General features: G+C 36.7%; 2 protein-coding genes across 2 annotated transcripts; both read right to left on the bottom strand.

Annotated features, from left to right (window-relative positions):
* Nucleotides 1-752: 752 nt before the first annotated feature.
* Nucleotides 753-2,330, bottom strand: LOC136820891 (uncharacterized). The gene has a single exon (XM_067077129.1). It carries the CDS (start codon nucleotides 2,328-2,330, stop codon nucleotides 753-755), a length of 1,578 nt encoding a protein of 525 aa, XP_066933230.1.
* LOC136820890 (uncharacterized) lies at nucleotides 2,330-6,009 on the bottom strand. Its single transcript, XM_067077128.1, has 2 exons — nucleotides 4,829-6,009; nucleotides 2,330-4,565 (listed from the first exon to the last, which is right to left on the bottom strand). Exons 1-2 carry the CDS (start codon nucleotides 6,007-6,009, stop codon nucleotides 2,330-2,332), a joined length of 3,417 nt encoding a protein of 1,138 aa, XP_066933229.1.
* Nucleotides 6,010-16,939: the final 10,930 nt, after the last annotated feature.

Raw genomic sequence — 16,939 nt, 5'->3', positions numbered from 1 at the left:
TGAACTAAACTGAAATCTAATATATTAATGCTAAACAAATAAAATATACTTACTAAATTAACAATGTCTTGGGGCTAGAAGCCGTCAGCAGTCACATTCAATCAAGTGTCAAAAATACCAAAAACGTTTGTGAACTATATCACTTCATCATTCAACATCTCTCTTACAGTATTCAGATGTGAATGAATGATTTCTACTGACAACTTCTAGTTTTTATATTAATTACTAGATAATTACCGTATGTACAAATTAATTACTTTAATAAAAGAAAATGCGTAAAATAAACGGAACGTAATTCTCAAGACAAAATGAATGACACAAAAACAAAGGAAGCCAAGAGTAACAGAAAACGAGACAAAAGAGACACGAAACAAAAAGACCAAAGGATGACGTAAACCAAGCACGAGAGCAGCCAGGTTTCGCTGCCGTGCCTCGGCAGTTACATCTGGCTCCCCTCAAGATGGTTTACACATCTTGACAAAATGCACTCAAAATTTTATTTTTTTTTTTAATAAATACTAAAATAAAGTTAGGCTCCTCGTCGGGGAATTCCATAACCATTGACCATTCATTTAACTTTCATCAAACCAAATTTCAGTATCAAGTTAAGTTTATTCAGTACATTCACTTGATTTCAAAATTTTGACATCATTTTCAACAAGAAGAACAAGTTTATTTGTGGGTCTATCATATGTATTTGACCCTTGTTTGATTTGAACAGATCTAACGTGACCATCTTGACTCTCGTGTAATTATTGAACAAGAGCGAGTTTCCAACAGTTTCTGTTGGTGTCCTCTTTCATAAGAACTACATCACCAATCGCTAGATCTCGTCTGGTATTGCACCATTTTGATCTAGCTTGTAAATTTGTTAAATACTCTTTACGCCAACTGTACCAAAATTCGTTTGCGATGTGTTGTACGCGTCTCAATCGTCGTCTGCAGAACACGTCTTCTTTGACAAAGTGACCAGGAGGAGGCATTACCACGCTGGATTTCATCGTCAAGATGTTGGGTGGTGATATCGGCGTTAGACTAGTTGGATCGTTGATACATTCAACTGTCAGCGGGCGTGAATTGATTGTAGCTTCGACTTCTACCAACAGTGTACGGAATGATTCGTCATTGAGTGATTCACCATGTGTCATCATCAGTGAAGATAGAATTGCTCGTGTTGTTCTGATCATCCTCTCCCTCACACCCCCGTGATTGCTTGCTGTAGGTGTGTTGTGCTTCCAAGAGATGAAGTCAGCACCTAAACTCAAAAGAAAATTAGTAATGGCTTGTTCATCCATCTCTTGAAGAGCCTTGGCAAGCTCATTCCTTGCACCAACGAAATTGGTGCCGTTGTCGCATCGTAGTAGACGGATGTTGCCTCTTCTGCCGATGAATCGTCTCAAGCATTGGATGAACGAGTCTGTATCCATCGTGGATACACACTCAAGATGAACTGCACGACTGCTCATGCACGTGAAGATGATACCGTATCGTTTGAGAAGACTTCGTCGTTCTTTGATCATAAACGGACCGAATAAGTCCGTTCCAACGTAGGTGAAAGGTGCTGTTTCAGCCGTTCGATCCTCTGGAAGATCGGCCATTTTCTGAGTTGACGGAGCTCCACGGAGACGACGACACGAGACACACTTCGAAATTATGTGTCGCACTAACGAGTTGCCGTTGATAACCCAAAAACCTTGATCTCTCAATCGACTTATTTTTGCATTTCTTCCTCCGTGTTGCATCTGTTGATGGGCTGCTCGAACGACCATCTTGGTGACGTTTGATTCCTTTGGTAGGATGATTGGGTGTTTGAGTTCCTCCGGTACGTTCGAGTGAGATATCCTTCCCCCGACACGAATGAAGCTGTTTGAGTCGAGAAAGGGTGAAAGTCGCCATAGTGATCCATGTCGTTTGACTGGTTTCTTTGTCGTTAGGTTGTTGATGTCATTGGCGAAAGCTCTCCTTTGAATCGATTGGAAGATGACCGTTTCTGCACTTTGAACGATCGAAACGTCGAGTTTTCGGCGATACCTAACCAACCATTGAAGCATTCGAGCGATGACTCTTTTCATCTTGGTCCAACTACTGATTCGGATTTCCAAGATGGCGATTGCGTCGTAATTTACCTTGATTGTGTTGACTTTAACGTGTTTTACTTCTCGATCGTCTTCACCGATTGACAACTTCTTGGGTTGAGTTGGCCATTTCGATTCGTCACGATAAAGGAATACTGGTCCCTCTAGCCAACGTTGATTCTTGTTAGTGGTCGATAGGTTGAGACCACGCGATGTATCATCAGCTGGATTTTCTTTCGACGTACGTACTTCCATTAATCGATTGTGGTGTGTTCACGAATGAATTGAACACGGTTGCTTACGTATAGATGGAATCGTTTGACTTCGTTCAGTAAATAACTCAAAACGACTTGAGAATATGTCCAATAGTGGTTCTTGTCGATTTCCAAATCAAGCTCGTTTTTGAGGGACAAGGATACCTTGACTGATATAACTCCGGCTGTCAATTCGAGACGTGGGATAGTTGGTCGCTTTCTTGGTGCTACTCTTGATTTTGCAATGACGAGCTTGCAGATGATTTCGTCTTGGCTGCTTTTAAAACGAAGGTAGGATACTTGACCGCAAGCGTCTGCAGATACATCAGAGAAGTGATGAAGCGAAGTTGATACAACGTCTTTGAATTCCTTGGGACGAAAGCATCGGTCGATTTGAAGTTGTTCAAGCATTACGAGTTCCTTCCTCCATTTGATCCATCTTGATGATTGATCGGAGCTTAACGGTTCATCCCATCCACATCGTTCGGAACAGATGAGTTGGAGAAGCTTTTTGCCTTCGAGAAGATATGGTGATGCAAGTCCTAATGGATCGTAAACAGAGCTGATGGACGATAACAATCCTCTTCGTGTCAGTGGTTTCTCTTTGGTTGAAAGCTGGTAGGTAAAGATATCGTTCTCTGGACACCATTTCATTCCTAACGCACGATCGGATGGAAGTTGTGTACGAGACATATCGAGGTCTTTCAGAGATTTGGCTTTTTCTTGGTCTGGAATGGTTGCAAGGAATTCTCGTTCGTTTGACATGAATTTGGTTAGTCTGAAGCCTCCCGAATGACACATTTTCGTTATGTCAGAAGTTGTTTGGATGGCGGTTGATACATTTGAATACGACTTAAGAAGATCGTCGACATAGAAGTTTCGATATAACGACTTTGATGCTTCGTCACCGTACGTTTCTTTGTTGGCATCAGCTGTCTGTCGTAACGCGTAGTTGGCACAGCTAGGTGACGATGTGGCGCCAAATAGATGAACACACATTTGGTAGTCGACGGGCTCCTTCGATAGATCGCCATTTGGCCACCAAATGAATCTAAGGTTGTCGTGAAATTCTTCTGGTACACGTACTTGGTAGAACATTGATTCGATTTCTGCCATGACTGCCACTGGATATTGTCGAAATCTTAACAGCACTCCGATGAGTTGATTGGTGAGGTCTGGTCCTTGGATCAGTTCTTGGTTGAGACAGTATCCTTGATATTTCGCCGTGCAATCGAATACGACGCGGATTTTGTCTGGTTTGCGCGGATGGTATACACCATGGTGAGGGATGTACCATGTCTTGTTTGGTGTTGGTGAATTTGAAGCAAGTTTGACGTAGCCTTTTTCGATGTTTGTTTGCATAAAGGCTTTGTAGTCGTTGAACATTCGATCGTTCTTTAGAAGTCGCTGTTTTAACCATGCTGCTCGTTGAAGACATTGCGATCGATTGTTGGGTATTATCTTGTGTGGATCTCTCAGTGGAAGTGGTAAGTAGTAGTGTCCATCCTTGTATTTGATGTCTTTCATGATTTCGAAAAAGCATTTGTCGTCTTGAGACAGGGTAATGAGCTGGCTGGATTCGTGGAAGTCTAAGGTGGATGCCTTGACGATCATTTCCTTTAACGACAAATCTTTGAATGACTCTCTGACTTGAAAGTATTGATCGGTTCGATCTTGAACTTGAATTCGATGACAAGACGTGCTTGATGAATTTGACTTGACTTGACCAGTGATGCACCAACCAAGTCGTGATCTGAAAGCAAATGGACCATTGTCTCGACTATGAACGATTTCCATTGGTTCAAGAGCTTTGGGACAGTTTGACCCAATGAGTAAGCCAACTTTTCCTCTGATTTTAGGGAAGTGATTGGCGATTTGGTTGAGGTAAGGCCATGGTTGTAGCTGAGCGGGTGTAGGAATATCAGCCTCGTCTGAAGGTAGTGTTGATCGGCTGTACACTTTCGGAAGCTTGATTGACAAGGGTATAGGTTGATCAATGGCACAAACGCAGAGACCATTGATTATAGAGCTTCTCTCTGTTGTGGTTCCAGATACAGTGTTGATTTCAAGGTTAGTATCGGTGGATGGCGCATCTAGGTTGGAAAGGACGTCGTCGGTTACGAAGGTAGCTTGTGAGCCGTTGTCAAGTAAAGCAAGTGTTTCGACGTAGATGTTTGGATTGCTGGTATGATGGCCTTCACTGCAACGATGCAAAGGGTAGCTAATTCGTTGACACCTGTCGAACAAGTGGTCAGTGTCGTGGTCGTAGTTTCTGAAGTTGGTGATGGATTTGTATTTGCTGGTGGAGTAGTTGCTGGTCTTGGTTGGTAGCTTGGATCATGAAGAGTGGTTGGATGGTTTCGTTTGCAGACCTGACATTTGCGTTTCTTTGGGCAGGTCTTGGCTCGATGAGAATCTGATGTTCCATTAAGACAGCAGAAGCACAATCTCCACTTGTAGATGAACTTTCTTCTAGACGGCAGGTCTAGTGCAAGGTACTGTTGACACTTCTCAAGATCGTGTGATGACTTCTTGTAGCATAAGCACAGTTTCTCGTCAACACCGGTTCGAAATGACTTTGGAGGTCTCGGTTTGTTCGAATCTGACGGTGCTCTGTTTAACATCTCATTGATTGCTCCTCTCGAGAAGAAAGGATCACTCATGACTACCGTTTCTTCTGATACGAAGCTGATAAAATCTTCCAGCTCTGCCTCTTTATCTTGCCTTCTCGACTGATAGACTTTTCTGTTCCATCTCTCTTGTAGGAATGGTGGCATCTTACTTTGAAGTAGTTGAATCAGTTCTAAGTTGCACTGAATGTTCTTGCCAATTGCTCGCATCGAAGCTTGATACTTGATCAAATAGTTTTCGAATCTGTCGAATGCTTGTGTGTCATTAGCCTTTAGCTTTGGCCATAACACTGACTGTTTTCTGTATTCACTTGCTATCGTATGTGGACTGCCATACTTCTTCTTCAATAACTCCTTTGCTTGTTGATAATAATCTTTGTCGTCTAGGTAAACACACGACTTGACCAACTCATGAGGTTCCCCCGTGGTACAATCAATCAGCCTGGTTAACTTGCCTCGTTCGTCTGGAACGTTTTCGTCAACTGCTTGAGTAAAATTCGCTATGAAGTATGGAAAATCGACTGGATTTCCATTAAAAGAGTCAATTTTAACTGCAGGTGCTCTGGCTAGTTTTACCAACTTTGTCATTTCCTCTGTATGACTTGCCTCTACAACTTGGAATTTGACTGATGGTCCCGCTTCTTTGACTTTGTCTTTGAAAGGCTCGTCAACTGATTTGAATCTGTGATGATGACTTTTGCTTTGATCGCTGGATCGTAAATTAACTTGATCATTATCATTAATGTTTTTAGTTGCCTTGTTGACGCTACACTTTTCGTCTGGTTGTATGGATGATTGCAACCTTTCTATGTAGTTCATAGTGTACGATTCGTCGACTGGCAGCTTATTGGTAATTTCGTCGAACTCGCTAAGCTTGCCTTCTTCATCTTGGTTTTGTTGGTAAACTGACATTCTTGCCTCAGATTTCTTAATTTCCAATTGAAGTTTCATTTTGTTGTGAGCTTCTTCAATTTCTCTAAGTTCACGATCCTTTTCTTGCTTTTGTAATAAAAATTCTTCTTCAACCTTAAGTTCAGCAATTCTAGCCATTTCTTTCAACATTAGACTAGAAGCTTTGCTCGAATGGGAACTCTTAGATGACTTGGTTTTTGATGACTAGCTGGATCTTGATGATTTGGTTGATTTTCTGCCTGCTGAATTACATATAGATGTTGGATTCGCAGGCTTGCTTTCATTTGTAGATGGTAATTTGTTTGTGGATTTCTCGCCTTCAGTGGATTGGATGACTTTGTGATGCGCATCAACTCCTTTTACCCAATGTTCGAATTTGGCCTTATGCTTGCCAAGATCCTTTTCGACTCTTTCCAACTTGCTTTCGCTTACTTTGGAATCATCATGAACATATAAACGACTGGACATCTATCTTTTATTGTCTCTTTGAAGCGAGCTTCGTTGCCGCCTGTATTTCAAAATTGGTATGAAAAATCCGACAATATTCCGTCATAATTTTATTTCTTTGAATTTTTAAGGTAAAAAGATTGATAGAGCTTGAACATTACTCATAATGTACAAAAAAATTATTTTCGAATTTTTTTACAAGTTTGTAATATATTTTATAAACATTTTCAACTCTGAAATGCAGAATTTCAACTGCGTGTATACTTTTGAATCCCTTTTGTCACTCCAATAATTTTTTTATGACTTGAAAAAAATAGCTTGCCAAAGTTGAGAGCCTGTGTAATAAGAATATCGAAATTAGAATGTGACACTGTCTAAAATTATTAGACACTTTTAAGTCAAAATTTAGAAATATTAGTCGGAGTTTTGACAAGCTGACGATAATTTTGCCTCTGTTATCTTTGTTATGATATAGATAAAAGACTTGAGAAAAGTAGAACAACAGAGACTTTTGTCGAAGTTTTGACGTTGTTAGCAAGGTATTCCCAAGTGGTATATCATCAAAATCTATTGTTTCATTTTATACTTTTAACGAGGCGGCAACGAAGCTAGCTGTGTTATATTAAAAAAGACAAAGGAGATGGATATCCAGTCGTTTATATGTTCATGGAATCATCGAATTCGAGAAGATTTTCACTTTCTTCATGGATACTGAGGAGTTCACTGTATACTTTGTCGAGTTCACGACCTTGGTCCAATCCCTCAGACACATTTCCACCTTGAGATATTAACTCATCGATACTGTGCATAACTTTATACATTTTCCTGATGGTATTATCTCGCCTTGATTTGAGCTCGTTGCTCTTGAGTTCATTCTCTTTAAACTCCTTCATTCTTGTGGTATATTTTCGGACACGACTTTCTGACATTGTACTGGCCTTCCCCGTTATTGTTAATTTACTGTTGGTGCCGAAGAAACTTATCTCAGGACATGAAATTGATACTCAATCGCTCCGATAAATGGTGTATTGAAACGATAGGCTAGAACAAAAAAATACAAAACTACTTTAGAAAAATGTACAAAACTATAGAAAATCTCTAATCCCAGGTACTGTAGAACAGAAAAAGACACTCAAAGAAACAAATGAACTAAACTGAAATCTAATATATTAATGCTAAACAAATAAAATATACTTACTAAATTAACAATGTTTTGGGGCTAGAAGCCGTCAGCAGTCACATTCAATCAAGTGTCAAAAATACCAAAAACGTTTGTGAACTATATCACTTCATCATTCAACATCTCTCTTACAGTATTCAGATGTGAATGAATGATTTCTACTGACAACTTCTAGCTTTTATATTAATTACTAGATAATTACCGTATGTACAAATTAATTACTTTAATAAAAGAAAATGCGTAAAATAAACGGAACGTAATTCTCAAGACAAAATGGATGACACAAAAACAAAGGAAACCAAGAGTAACAGAAAACGAGACAAAAGAGACACGAAACAAAAAGACCAAAGGATGACGTAAACCAAGCACGAGAGCAGCCAGGTTTCGCTGCCGTGCCTCGGCAGTTACACTTAGATTAGCCTTTCTTTCTGACATTCATGCAATTTTTTTAACTTTTAACTTCCTTTTCCTTGGAGATAAGTACCAACCTCGTAAAAAATAAAAATTTGTACTTTACTTTTTAGGAAAACTGAAGGAAGCTGATGGTCTTCTGAAATCAAAAACACATGATCCAGATCTTGACAAAGTTCAATTTGATAGGTGCGGGCTACTAGAAAAGGTCAAAGGGATGAAACCTGGAGATAAGGTGATTGCTTGTATTCAAATTTCTATTTTCAACAAAGTTGTAGCTTTACTGCCAATTTTAGAGATATAAGTCTTGACTTTAGAAATTATTCTTAAATTTTCATTTTGTGGCTTTGAAGAAAAAGAAAAATGAGTTGTTTGTTTTTTTCAGATAAGCTATAGTAAGATCGCAGAAGAGTATGGGATGAGACACACAACAAGGGGAATAACATGCAAAAAGTTTTTACAGCAACAGAACGTGAACCTTGATCAATTTGTCAACAATTATGAGGGCCCAAGAGATAACAGGAGAGCCAAAAGAAAATTAGGTATGCTGGAAGAAGAGAAGATCAGACCCGAAAGTTTTTTCACAACAACCTTTTGTGAACACCAATGGAGTAACTATTTTTAGTCACAAATGTTTTATACCTTCAGGTCTTCTTAGAAAACTTATATTAGTGTTTATTAATCCTGAGTTTTAGGGGAGGGTTTTATAATAAACTTTCTGGAAAATGTTTGAAATTAAAGTTTTAAGTGTTTACTTTCAAATTTATTTGCTTTTAGCGGGTGGAGATGTATCATTTCCACAACCTCGTCCCTACAAAAAGCTACGTGTTGAAATGAACCAAATGGTGGAAGATGGGAAATTTCTTTTGGGTGAATTGTTGGAGCCAAAGACTTTCAAAAGAATAGTCATCATGAAAAGCGGTGAAATCAAGGTTGAAACTTTCACAGTGGAGGGGCGACGGATTCCCTTGATTGAAATTCGAAAAAAGATTTTCCAAGAACATAAAGCAAAAGGTACTAACTCAATAAAATTTTTAACATATTATGTACTTTCAAAAAGGAAATTTTCCTATCCTTTCTCCATTTGAAGGTAGTTTTGGTGTGATGTGTGAGTATCAAACACTTAAAAAAATCATTACCTTATCACACGAATATTACTAGGCAACTATTCAACGGCCTTGAAATTAACACGCCAACCATGGCTGGTTTAAGGGGGTTTTTATTATGACTAGTATATTCGTGTAATAGATATTTCTAAAGTAAGAAAGCACAATAACCTTTTCGGTCAAAGTTTTTAAAAGTTTGGTCATTTAAGTACTATATCTTGACAGGTGATATAATATCCTAATCTAATCTTTTATTTATATAAGGTTATTTGCGTGAAATGGTATCGTATACTCGTCACTTTGTTGTTTGGGGTGATCATTCATCACTTTTGAGCAAAGGATTCATGTTATTTACAACACGAGTTTTGTATGACAGTAAAATTTTCTTCACCGAACAGGAGGTATATTTAAATCTATAAGTCAGCTTCCTATAGACTTGTCAACCCTTAGCGCTTTTGAGGAGACTAGTAACGAAAATGTACGCCTTGTAAATTTATTACCAGTTCCCTAAAAAGCTTAATTCAATTAATGTCCTTTTTAGTAAAAAATTACGTAATGGAGTAAATTGTGATAAATCTGAATTTGGTCCCAAACAGTTGATTTGAAGCAATAGAATAAATTTGCATTCTGTTTTGAGAAATATTTCATTTTTTACATTAGGTGCTTAATATGACAAAGAGAGTGGTAAATGTACAGAGTGAAGTTGAGCAGCCGGAGATATATATCTTGTCACACTGCAACGACACGATTGAAGAAAAGCTTTCCTTTTCCTTGGCAAGAAGGGAAGATATAATTGAGATGTCTGTCCCACTTTTGGTTAATGGTGTTGAGTTGAATGATAAAATGAGGTTTTATCAAGGTGTGTAATTTTTCAGCAAGTTTACGTTTGATTGAATAGAATTTAGAACCAAGAAGCTTTTATTTCACGATTAGGAATTAAAAAAAGACTATTTTTTATTCTTGTTTATTTTAAGGGGATCATCCAGAATTGGCTTTTGAGAGTGGCAACAGCATTGGTGGAAATTACCCATGTCTTTGTGGATGTCCTAAAACACAATTTTCAAATCTGGGAAAGGCATTTTCATACCAAATAAAATCATTAGACCAGAGAAGGGAGAAAGTATGTAACCAACTTTTCATTAAGCATACTCGCTTACTTATTCTGAAATATGAGATAGCTATTGGATATTCAAAGTTACTAGTTTGAGTAAAGAAAACGATTTAAGTTAATTTCATACTCAAAGTTTCATGCCATCCAGGATGGCAAACTTCAGTAAGACTTGAGTATGAAATTAACTTAAATCGTGTTTTTTTTTACTCAAACTTGTATAAACCTCTGTTATCATTGACATTGAGCAATGTTATTGGTTTTAGTTTAAACAAAGGATGTATAAAGCTTTTCTTTTTTCAGCTCACTCAAACGAAAAGAGGTAGGCAAGAAAACGAGATGAACCCATTGTCAAAGCTGAAAGCAAATGAATTGTTCAATGAGGTGGTTGACAGAAATGTTTTGGAGAGGGACTCGCGTCTCCTCAAGGTTGACCTGGAGAATTTGCTGAAATCTGAAATGGCTGATGTCTCGCGAGCGCCTGCGCTGTGTTTTGGATGTGTCAATTTGCCATTAAAAGACACAAATCTTTCAGATTATGAGGTTTGAAATTCAATTTAATTTGACATACATTTGACATGACATGACGTAACCTTTGCTCCCATGAGCTATTTAAAGACCTGGTAGCTCAGTTTGGTAGAGCCTGGACGAAAGTCCCTACATGAGTTCGAATCTCATCCAGGACAATTTACTGAAACACAACTGTTACATATGACAACATTTTTTTTATCTAAAGAAGTAGCTTTTTAGAAGGATTTTTACTACTCTTTTTTTACTTTATATTGTATAATCAGCTTGTACTGGAAAAAAATGGAATAATTAATGCGAATCTATTCGCTTTTTATGTTCCATTTTTTTCCATGGCTATCCTTCTTTGAAAATTTATTTTCAGGTTAGCCCTATAGAGCCGCTTCATGACCTAAAAGGTCACATCCGTAATGTTTGGGATCTATTGCCTCTTCACCTGTCCGACGACTTAAAGAAAGATTTTGAAAAAGAAGTTGCAATTGTTTTGGGTGACAAAGACAAATATCGTGGTGCTGATTTTCGTTTGTCTGTCATCCTTGTCTATCGCCTGATGAAACCAAAGTTTCCATCAGAAGTCTCTGATTTGATATACTCGTTGATCGAGATATCAAGGCTTGTGTACCAACCAGCATTAAAACGTTCGCCAAAATCAGTTTTAAGGCTTTATACTATGTCTTTTCTCCATGCTATCAGATGTAAACAAATCTTTGGTAAATCTCCAAAACTAACTAAGTTCTACGGGGAATACTACCATTCCATCCTCGACCACTTTGCCTTCGTCCAACGGATAATCGCTCCCTCTTCTCTTCATACTGAAAGTGAAGAGCGTTTGTTCGGGACCTTACGGTTGATCGGTTTGGCTACATCAGGGAGAGGAGTGGAATCTGTTCGAGATGTTGGTATAGTAAGGTAGATTGTATAGTATTTTCAGATAAAACTTTTAGAATCTCGTAATTGCACAGAGGCAAGAATTTAGTATATGTCTAAACAGCTTCTTCTAGATTTAATTTGAAGGTTTCCATAAGATTGAGTTTTAGGAACATTTAATTAGTTTATAGACCTTTAATTAGTTTATCTACTGAATCAAAGACACTTATTTTTGAGTAGTATGATTTTTCAAAGGCTTTGCTATCATACTAGCTTCAGATTTTGAAATTTTAGAGTTCAATCAGAGAAAGATTTCCAACAAAAGAATGGCAGCAGAAAGTCGGGTGAAGACAGCAAAATTAGCAATGCAGCAAAAGGTTTTGGTATATGGATAAGTAATTTTTAAATTTCTTATCGAATTGAGTTGAGAGGTCTTAGAATTTGTGAAATTAGACATTTTTAGTGGGTTGTTACTCGATTAGGAGAATTCATGTCTTGTGTTTTTTTTTTTTAATTTTCGAATAATTTTGAGATCAATGCTATTCTCATTTAGATCGTGGTAAAAATACGAGGTTTTTGGTGAATGAGATTGATATCAATCATTGGCATGCCTTCCTTAAGCAAATCCCTGACTTCTTGAAGTGCGGTGACAGAGTTTGGTGGCAAAGGGACGGTAACTTTGTTACATTTATGGATGGTGATGATGAGGTGGACTTTCGAGAAGAAGGACCAATCTTTAAAGATTTCACAAACACTAAACTTTATTAGGCAAGTGACAACTTTGGTTTATTTGTTCGTAGTTTTTTTTTGAATTTTTCAATTTTCGTCACTACTAACAAATGACCTTTTTTCACCAAAATTGAATGTTTGCTAAGGTTATGTTATTGTATGAAAATTTCGACTTTGATTGAATTGCTATTTTTACTTTCGCAGCTTTATGAAGATTTGAAGGTTGACTGGGAAGAGTGCAAAGCAACCAGGATTGCTGCGAAGCTACTAGATGAAAGATACACTGATCCAAGTACTTAGTTTGAGTATATAATGTTTTTAAATTCCAAGCGTTCGATATGCTAAATATTTGAAATTAGCTATTCTTTTGAGTCAAGTGGAAAAAAATTTCATCAATATTCAAACTTTTTAATCACAAAAGGTCGCTGAACTTACACCGTGATATCCCCTATTTCAAATACTTGCATCTCATACTTTAGTTGTTGAGCCTCAAGGGCAAGAGCCAAGAAAGGAGGACGGCGGTGAAGAAAACGACGACGACGACGACGACGACGACGACGACGAGGAAGAAGAAGTAGAAGAACGTATCGTTGAAGTGACAGAAGAAGAAAAGGATGAGAGCGCAGCATGCCCAGGTATTTTTATGGACTGTAAAGTAGAATAAATTTAAACCTTTTAAAATTTATTTTAAATACCAATATGAATACCCGTCAGACTTATTAACATTTCAATCATTGAGTTTTTTATGTTTATTTATTTTTTCTCCAGAGTCCATCAAACACGACTTGTCGCATACTTTGACCTCCTCCACCGCCAAAAGTCTGTACGTGATTTTCGGTATGTGTGATGATGTCCGAAATTTCGACCAACACCGTACCCACTTTCGAAAAACTGCGAGTATTCGTTCACGTGAGATTTGCCGTGCAATTCAAGAACGATTACAGCCACAAATCAAAGCTTTATACGAGCAAGAGGGAAAAGCTGTGAACGAGTGGCAAAAAGATTTTTTTATCAAGAATGGTTACGAACCTGACAAGTCAGACTTTGATGCTAATGAACTTGCATCCAAATCTTCTACCAAGAAAAGGCACTGTGATGCCATTTTGAAATCATGGAAAAACTCTTCTATTTGATATTTTAATTTCTTATTTATTCCCGAAATGATATAAAAAAATTTTTTTTAAGCTTTTATTTTATTGGCTAAATTATTACATAGTTTTCTATTTTCAATAGCTAATTCGATAATCACTATCTTTTTCAAAAATTTATTTTATTTCGTCCGCCTAGGGATTTTATTTCTCCATATATATAGTATTTATTTATTTCTACTTGTAATATTCAATATTTCAGAAATTATTATATTTTGTTAACCGGTTACTTTTTCGATGCGGGCTACATGGCTTTTTGCGCAATGCAATACACCGTTTTCATGTCTCGGGAAACCCGGGTGGCCCGTCTTGCGGAAGGTCTCGGATTTTCGAACTTGGTAGGAAAAATAGGCGGTGGGTGTGGCGTTCAGTAAAGTAAACAAACCACATTTTTGTTGTTCTCCTTCCCTATTTTCCTTAAAATCAAGGATTTGCACTGAAATCATTTATTTTGATATAAAACAAGTCTTCCTCCAAATGTTTGAACAAAATAATCCAAAAAGATTGTGCAATTTAGAACATCTTTTTCGAAAAAAGACCCAAATGCTTGCACCTCTCAATATTTCAGTATAAAGGCATAATTTGTCTAGTTGAAGCTATATCTCTACATATATTTCTAGTTTTTCACTATTTCTAGCATTATTTTCAAGAAATATACATCTTTTATTCAGAAAAAAGTAATGGTGGTGTCTTTCTTGGTCTTTGTTGTTGCTATTTGAGATAAAGGCAACACTCCCGAACCACTTTCGATTGTTTATTTTTTGAAGAAAGCCCGCGAAAATTTTTCAACAACAAAATGGCCGAAAACAATCAAGAAAAAACAACTTTTGAGACTTTCAAATTATGGTCTGAGGTTTCATTGAGAAGATACTTAAATTCACATGGAAAAGATACTAATGGAACATTTGATGAACTTGTTGCAAGGTAAAAAATTTTTAACTATGGGATTCGAACCCTCACTCAGTCAATTTCTATACATCATACACCGTACACCAGTAAATTAGTTGATTGACAGCTTGTTTTATCAGTTCATAAATAGTTTTTTTTAACTTGTGGTTTTAAAAACAGTTTTTTCTTTTTCAGGACCTATGTCGCTCACTGTGAGAACGCTCCTCTTGTGCCTACAAAGCAGAGCGAAGAAAAAGCCCTTGAAGGAGAATATGTTCTAAAACTAAAAGTTGGCGAAAATAGGATCAAAGACCCCTTGAAAATTCAAGACGGATGGCTCAAAGAGAAGGACGCAATTACGAAATGGCCTTCGATGTACTATCAAGATATGTCTCGCTATGTAAATCTCCAGGGTCCTCAGTTTATCGCTCAACTTGACAGAGAATATAAACTAGGAAAAGCATTCAGATATTTCACCGACGGATTAGTTGACGACATTTTGTATTTGGAAATTGACGAGGATCTATGCTTTATTAAAACACAGGTTTGCAGATCTCAGGCAATGAGGAAAAAAAAGTATCATGTTTGGGCCGTTTTGACAAAGGATAAAAGTGATGAAACACCTGGAGGAGAAATTTTAACGGCGTGTTGTGGTTGCTTGGCTGGTTTAGGTGGCATGTGCAATCATCTCATCGGAATGCTTTTTAAAATTGAAAATGCTGTCACCAAAGGTCTGACTAAACCTTCCAAAACTAGTCAAAAGTCTACTTGGAATGATCGATCTCGTGGACGAGCTAATCTTGTTTTTGGTCCAGTTGAAGAAGTTGTTTTCCAAAAAAGTCATTATTTGAGCGAATCGGATCGTGACCTTAGGGAAGAGGCAAAAGGTTTCAGAGCGTTCGAGGGGTCCCTCTATAAACAACATAAAGAAGAACTTAAAGATTCTAATAAACTTCGTGATAGACTTTTTCAATGCTTAAAACCAGATATTCCAAACAGTCGTTTTGCTGAATTTATGGAGGAAAAGCCATTAAATAGAAAACAAATTCAAGATTTTGACCTACCAAAAACAATATTTGAATCAAAAATGGCATATACATATAACACTGAATTAAGTCATAAAGAAAATGCTGAACTATTTACATATGAATTAAAAATATCTAAAAAAAATATCCTAGATCTCAGTGAAGCTACAGTTGGACAAGGTGAAACAGAAATTTGGAAAAATCATAGACAAGGTCGGATGACAGCTTCAAACTTTCACTCCATTTTCACAAAATGTGCAACACTCCGAAAAAATCCTGAGACTGATTGTACTTCCCTTACAAATACTCTTTTGGGTAAGTCAGGCCCATCAGGTAACGAGTATGCTATAAAACACGGAAATAATTTGGAAGAACGTGCTAGAAGAAGATATCGTCACATCATGAAATCCAAGCATAGAAAGTTTGAAGTAAAAGAGGCTGGTTTATTTCTGTTTGAAAAACATCCTTTTGTCGGTGGTTCACCAGACGGTCTGGTTTCATGTGTGTGTTGTGGAGAAGGAGTCTTGGAAATTAAATGTCCATTCAATGTCAGGGACTCTGTTCCTAGTCACGAAAATGTTGCTTACTTAGTTAAAAATGACACAACTGGTCTGGTGAATTTAAAACGAAATCACAATTATTTTTTTCAAATACAAGGTCAATTAGGTGTTACAGGTCGCAAGTACTGTGATTTCTTTGTGTATACAAGACACGGGGAATATATGGAACGTATAAAATTTGAACCTACGCTATGGACTGAGATTTTGGACCGTTTAAATTGTTTCTGGATTGACCATTTTTGTATAAAAATACTTCTTGGTAATGATGACGAGGAATTTTAACTCAGGCTACAAGTGGGCTCAAATTGACAGATGACGTTAATGATGGAAAGAAGGAAAACTCTCACCCTGTCCAAAGTGGCATTCCAAATAAAAAAGCTAAATATCAATAAATAAATAAATTAAAATTAAATTAAAATAATAAAATCATTAAAATATATATACTGAAATTTTCACGAATTTGATAAGGAAAAATTTAAATTTTTGAAAAATAATTCAGGAAATTAAAATTTACTACGAAAATAACAATTACAAATAAAACAATTTACTTGCCAATCTACATTTGAAATAATTCAAAATCTCACTTGCGTATTTTCATAGGAAAATCTAATTTGCGTATTCTCAAAGGAAAATCTCATTTGCGTATTTTCATAGGAAAATCTTGTTCACGTATTCTCAAAGGAAATTCTTGTGTATTCTAAAGGGAAAATCTTATTCCCACATTCTCATTAGAAAAATATAATTATGAAATTATTTTATGAAAATATATCTCACCAACGTAGAATTTGCTAGGAAAACATTTTAAAAATACTTATGTTGTCTATTAGCAGAGGAAATTTACACAGAATCCCCAAAAAAGGTATTTTTCAAAAATAAATCTCATTTGCGTATTTTCAAAGGAAAATCTTATTTACGTATTCTCTAAGGAAAATCTCATTTGCGTATTTTCATAGGAAAATCTTGTTTGTGTATTCTAAAGAGTAAATCTTATTCACACTTACTTATTAGAAAAATATAATTATATAAAGTTAATTTATGAGAAATTAAATTGTGAAAATATAACTTCATCAA

This window comes from Clytia hemisphaerica, unplaced genomic scaffold, assembly GCF_902728285.1.
Source record: "Clytia hemisphaerica strain Z4C2 unplaced genomic scaffold, Clytia hemisphaerica genome assembly, whole genome shotgun sequence".
Classification (NCBI taxonomy): Eukaryota; Metazoa; Cnidaria; class Hydrozoa; order Leptothecata; family Clytiidae; genus Clytia; species Clytia hemisphaerica.
The sequence above is the reverse complement of the archived record's forward strand: the minus strand, read 5'-3'. Positions and strand labels throughout refer to the sequence as shown.

What these genes read in the sequence shown, in the direction of transcription:
- LOC136820891 (XM_067077129.1), bottom strand. Translation starts at nt 2,330, where the DNA reads ATGGAAGTACGTACGTCGAAAGAAAATCCAGCTGATGATACATCGCGT.
- LOC136820890 (XM_067077128.1), bottom strand. Translation starts at nt 6,009, where the DNA reads ATGGCTAGAATTGCTGAACTTAAGGTTGAAGAAGAATTTTTATTACAA. An exon ending in GATCTTGAGAAGTGTCAACA is followed by an intron (nt 4,566 to 4,828) that starts GTACCTTGCACT and finishes CTTGTTCGACAG; the next exon opens with GTGTCAACGAATTAGCTACC.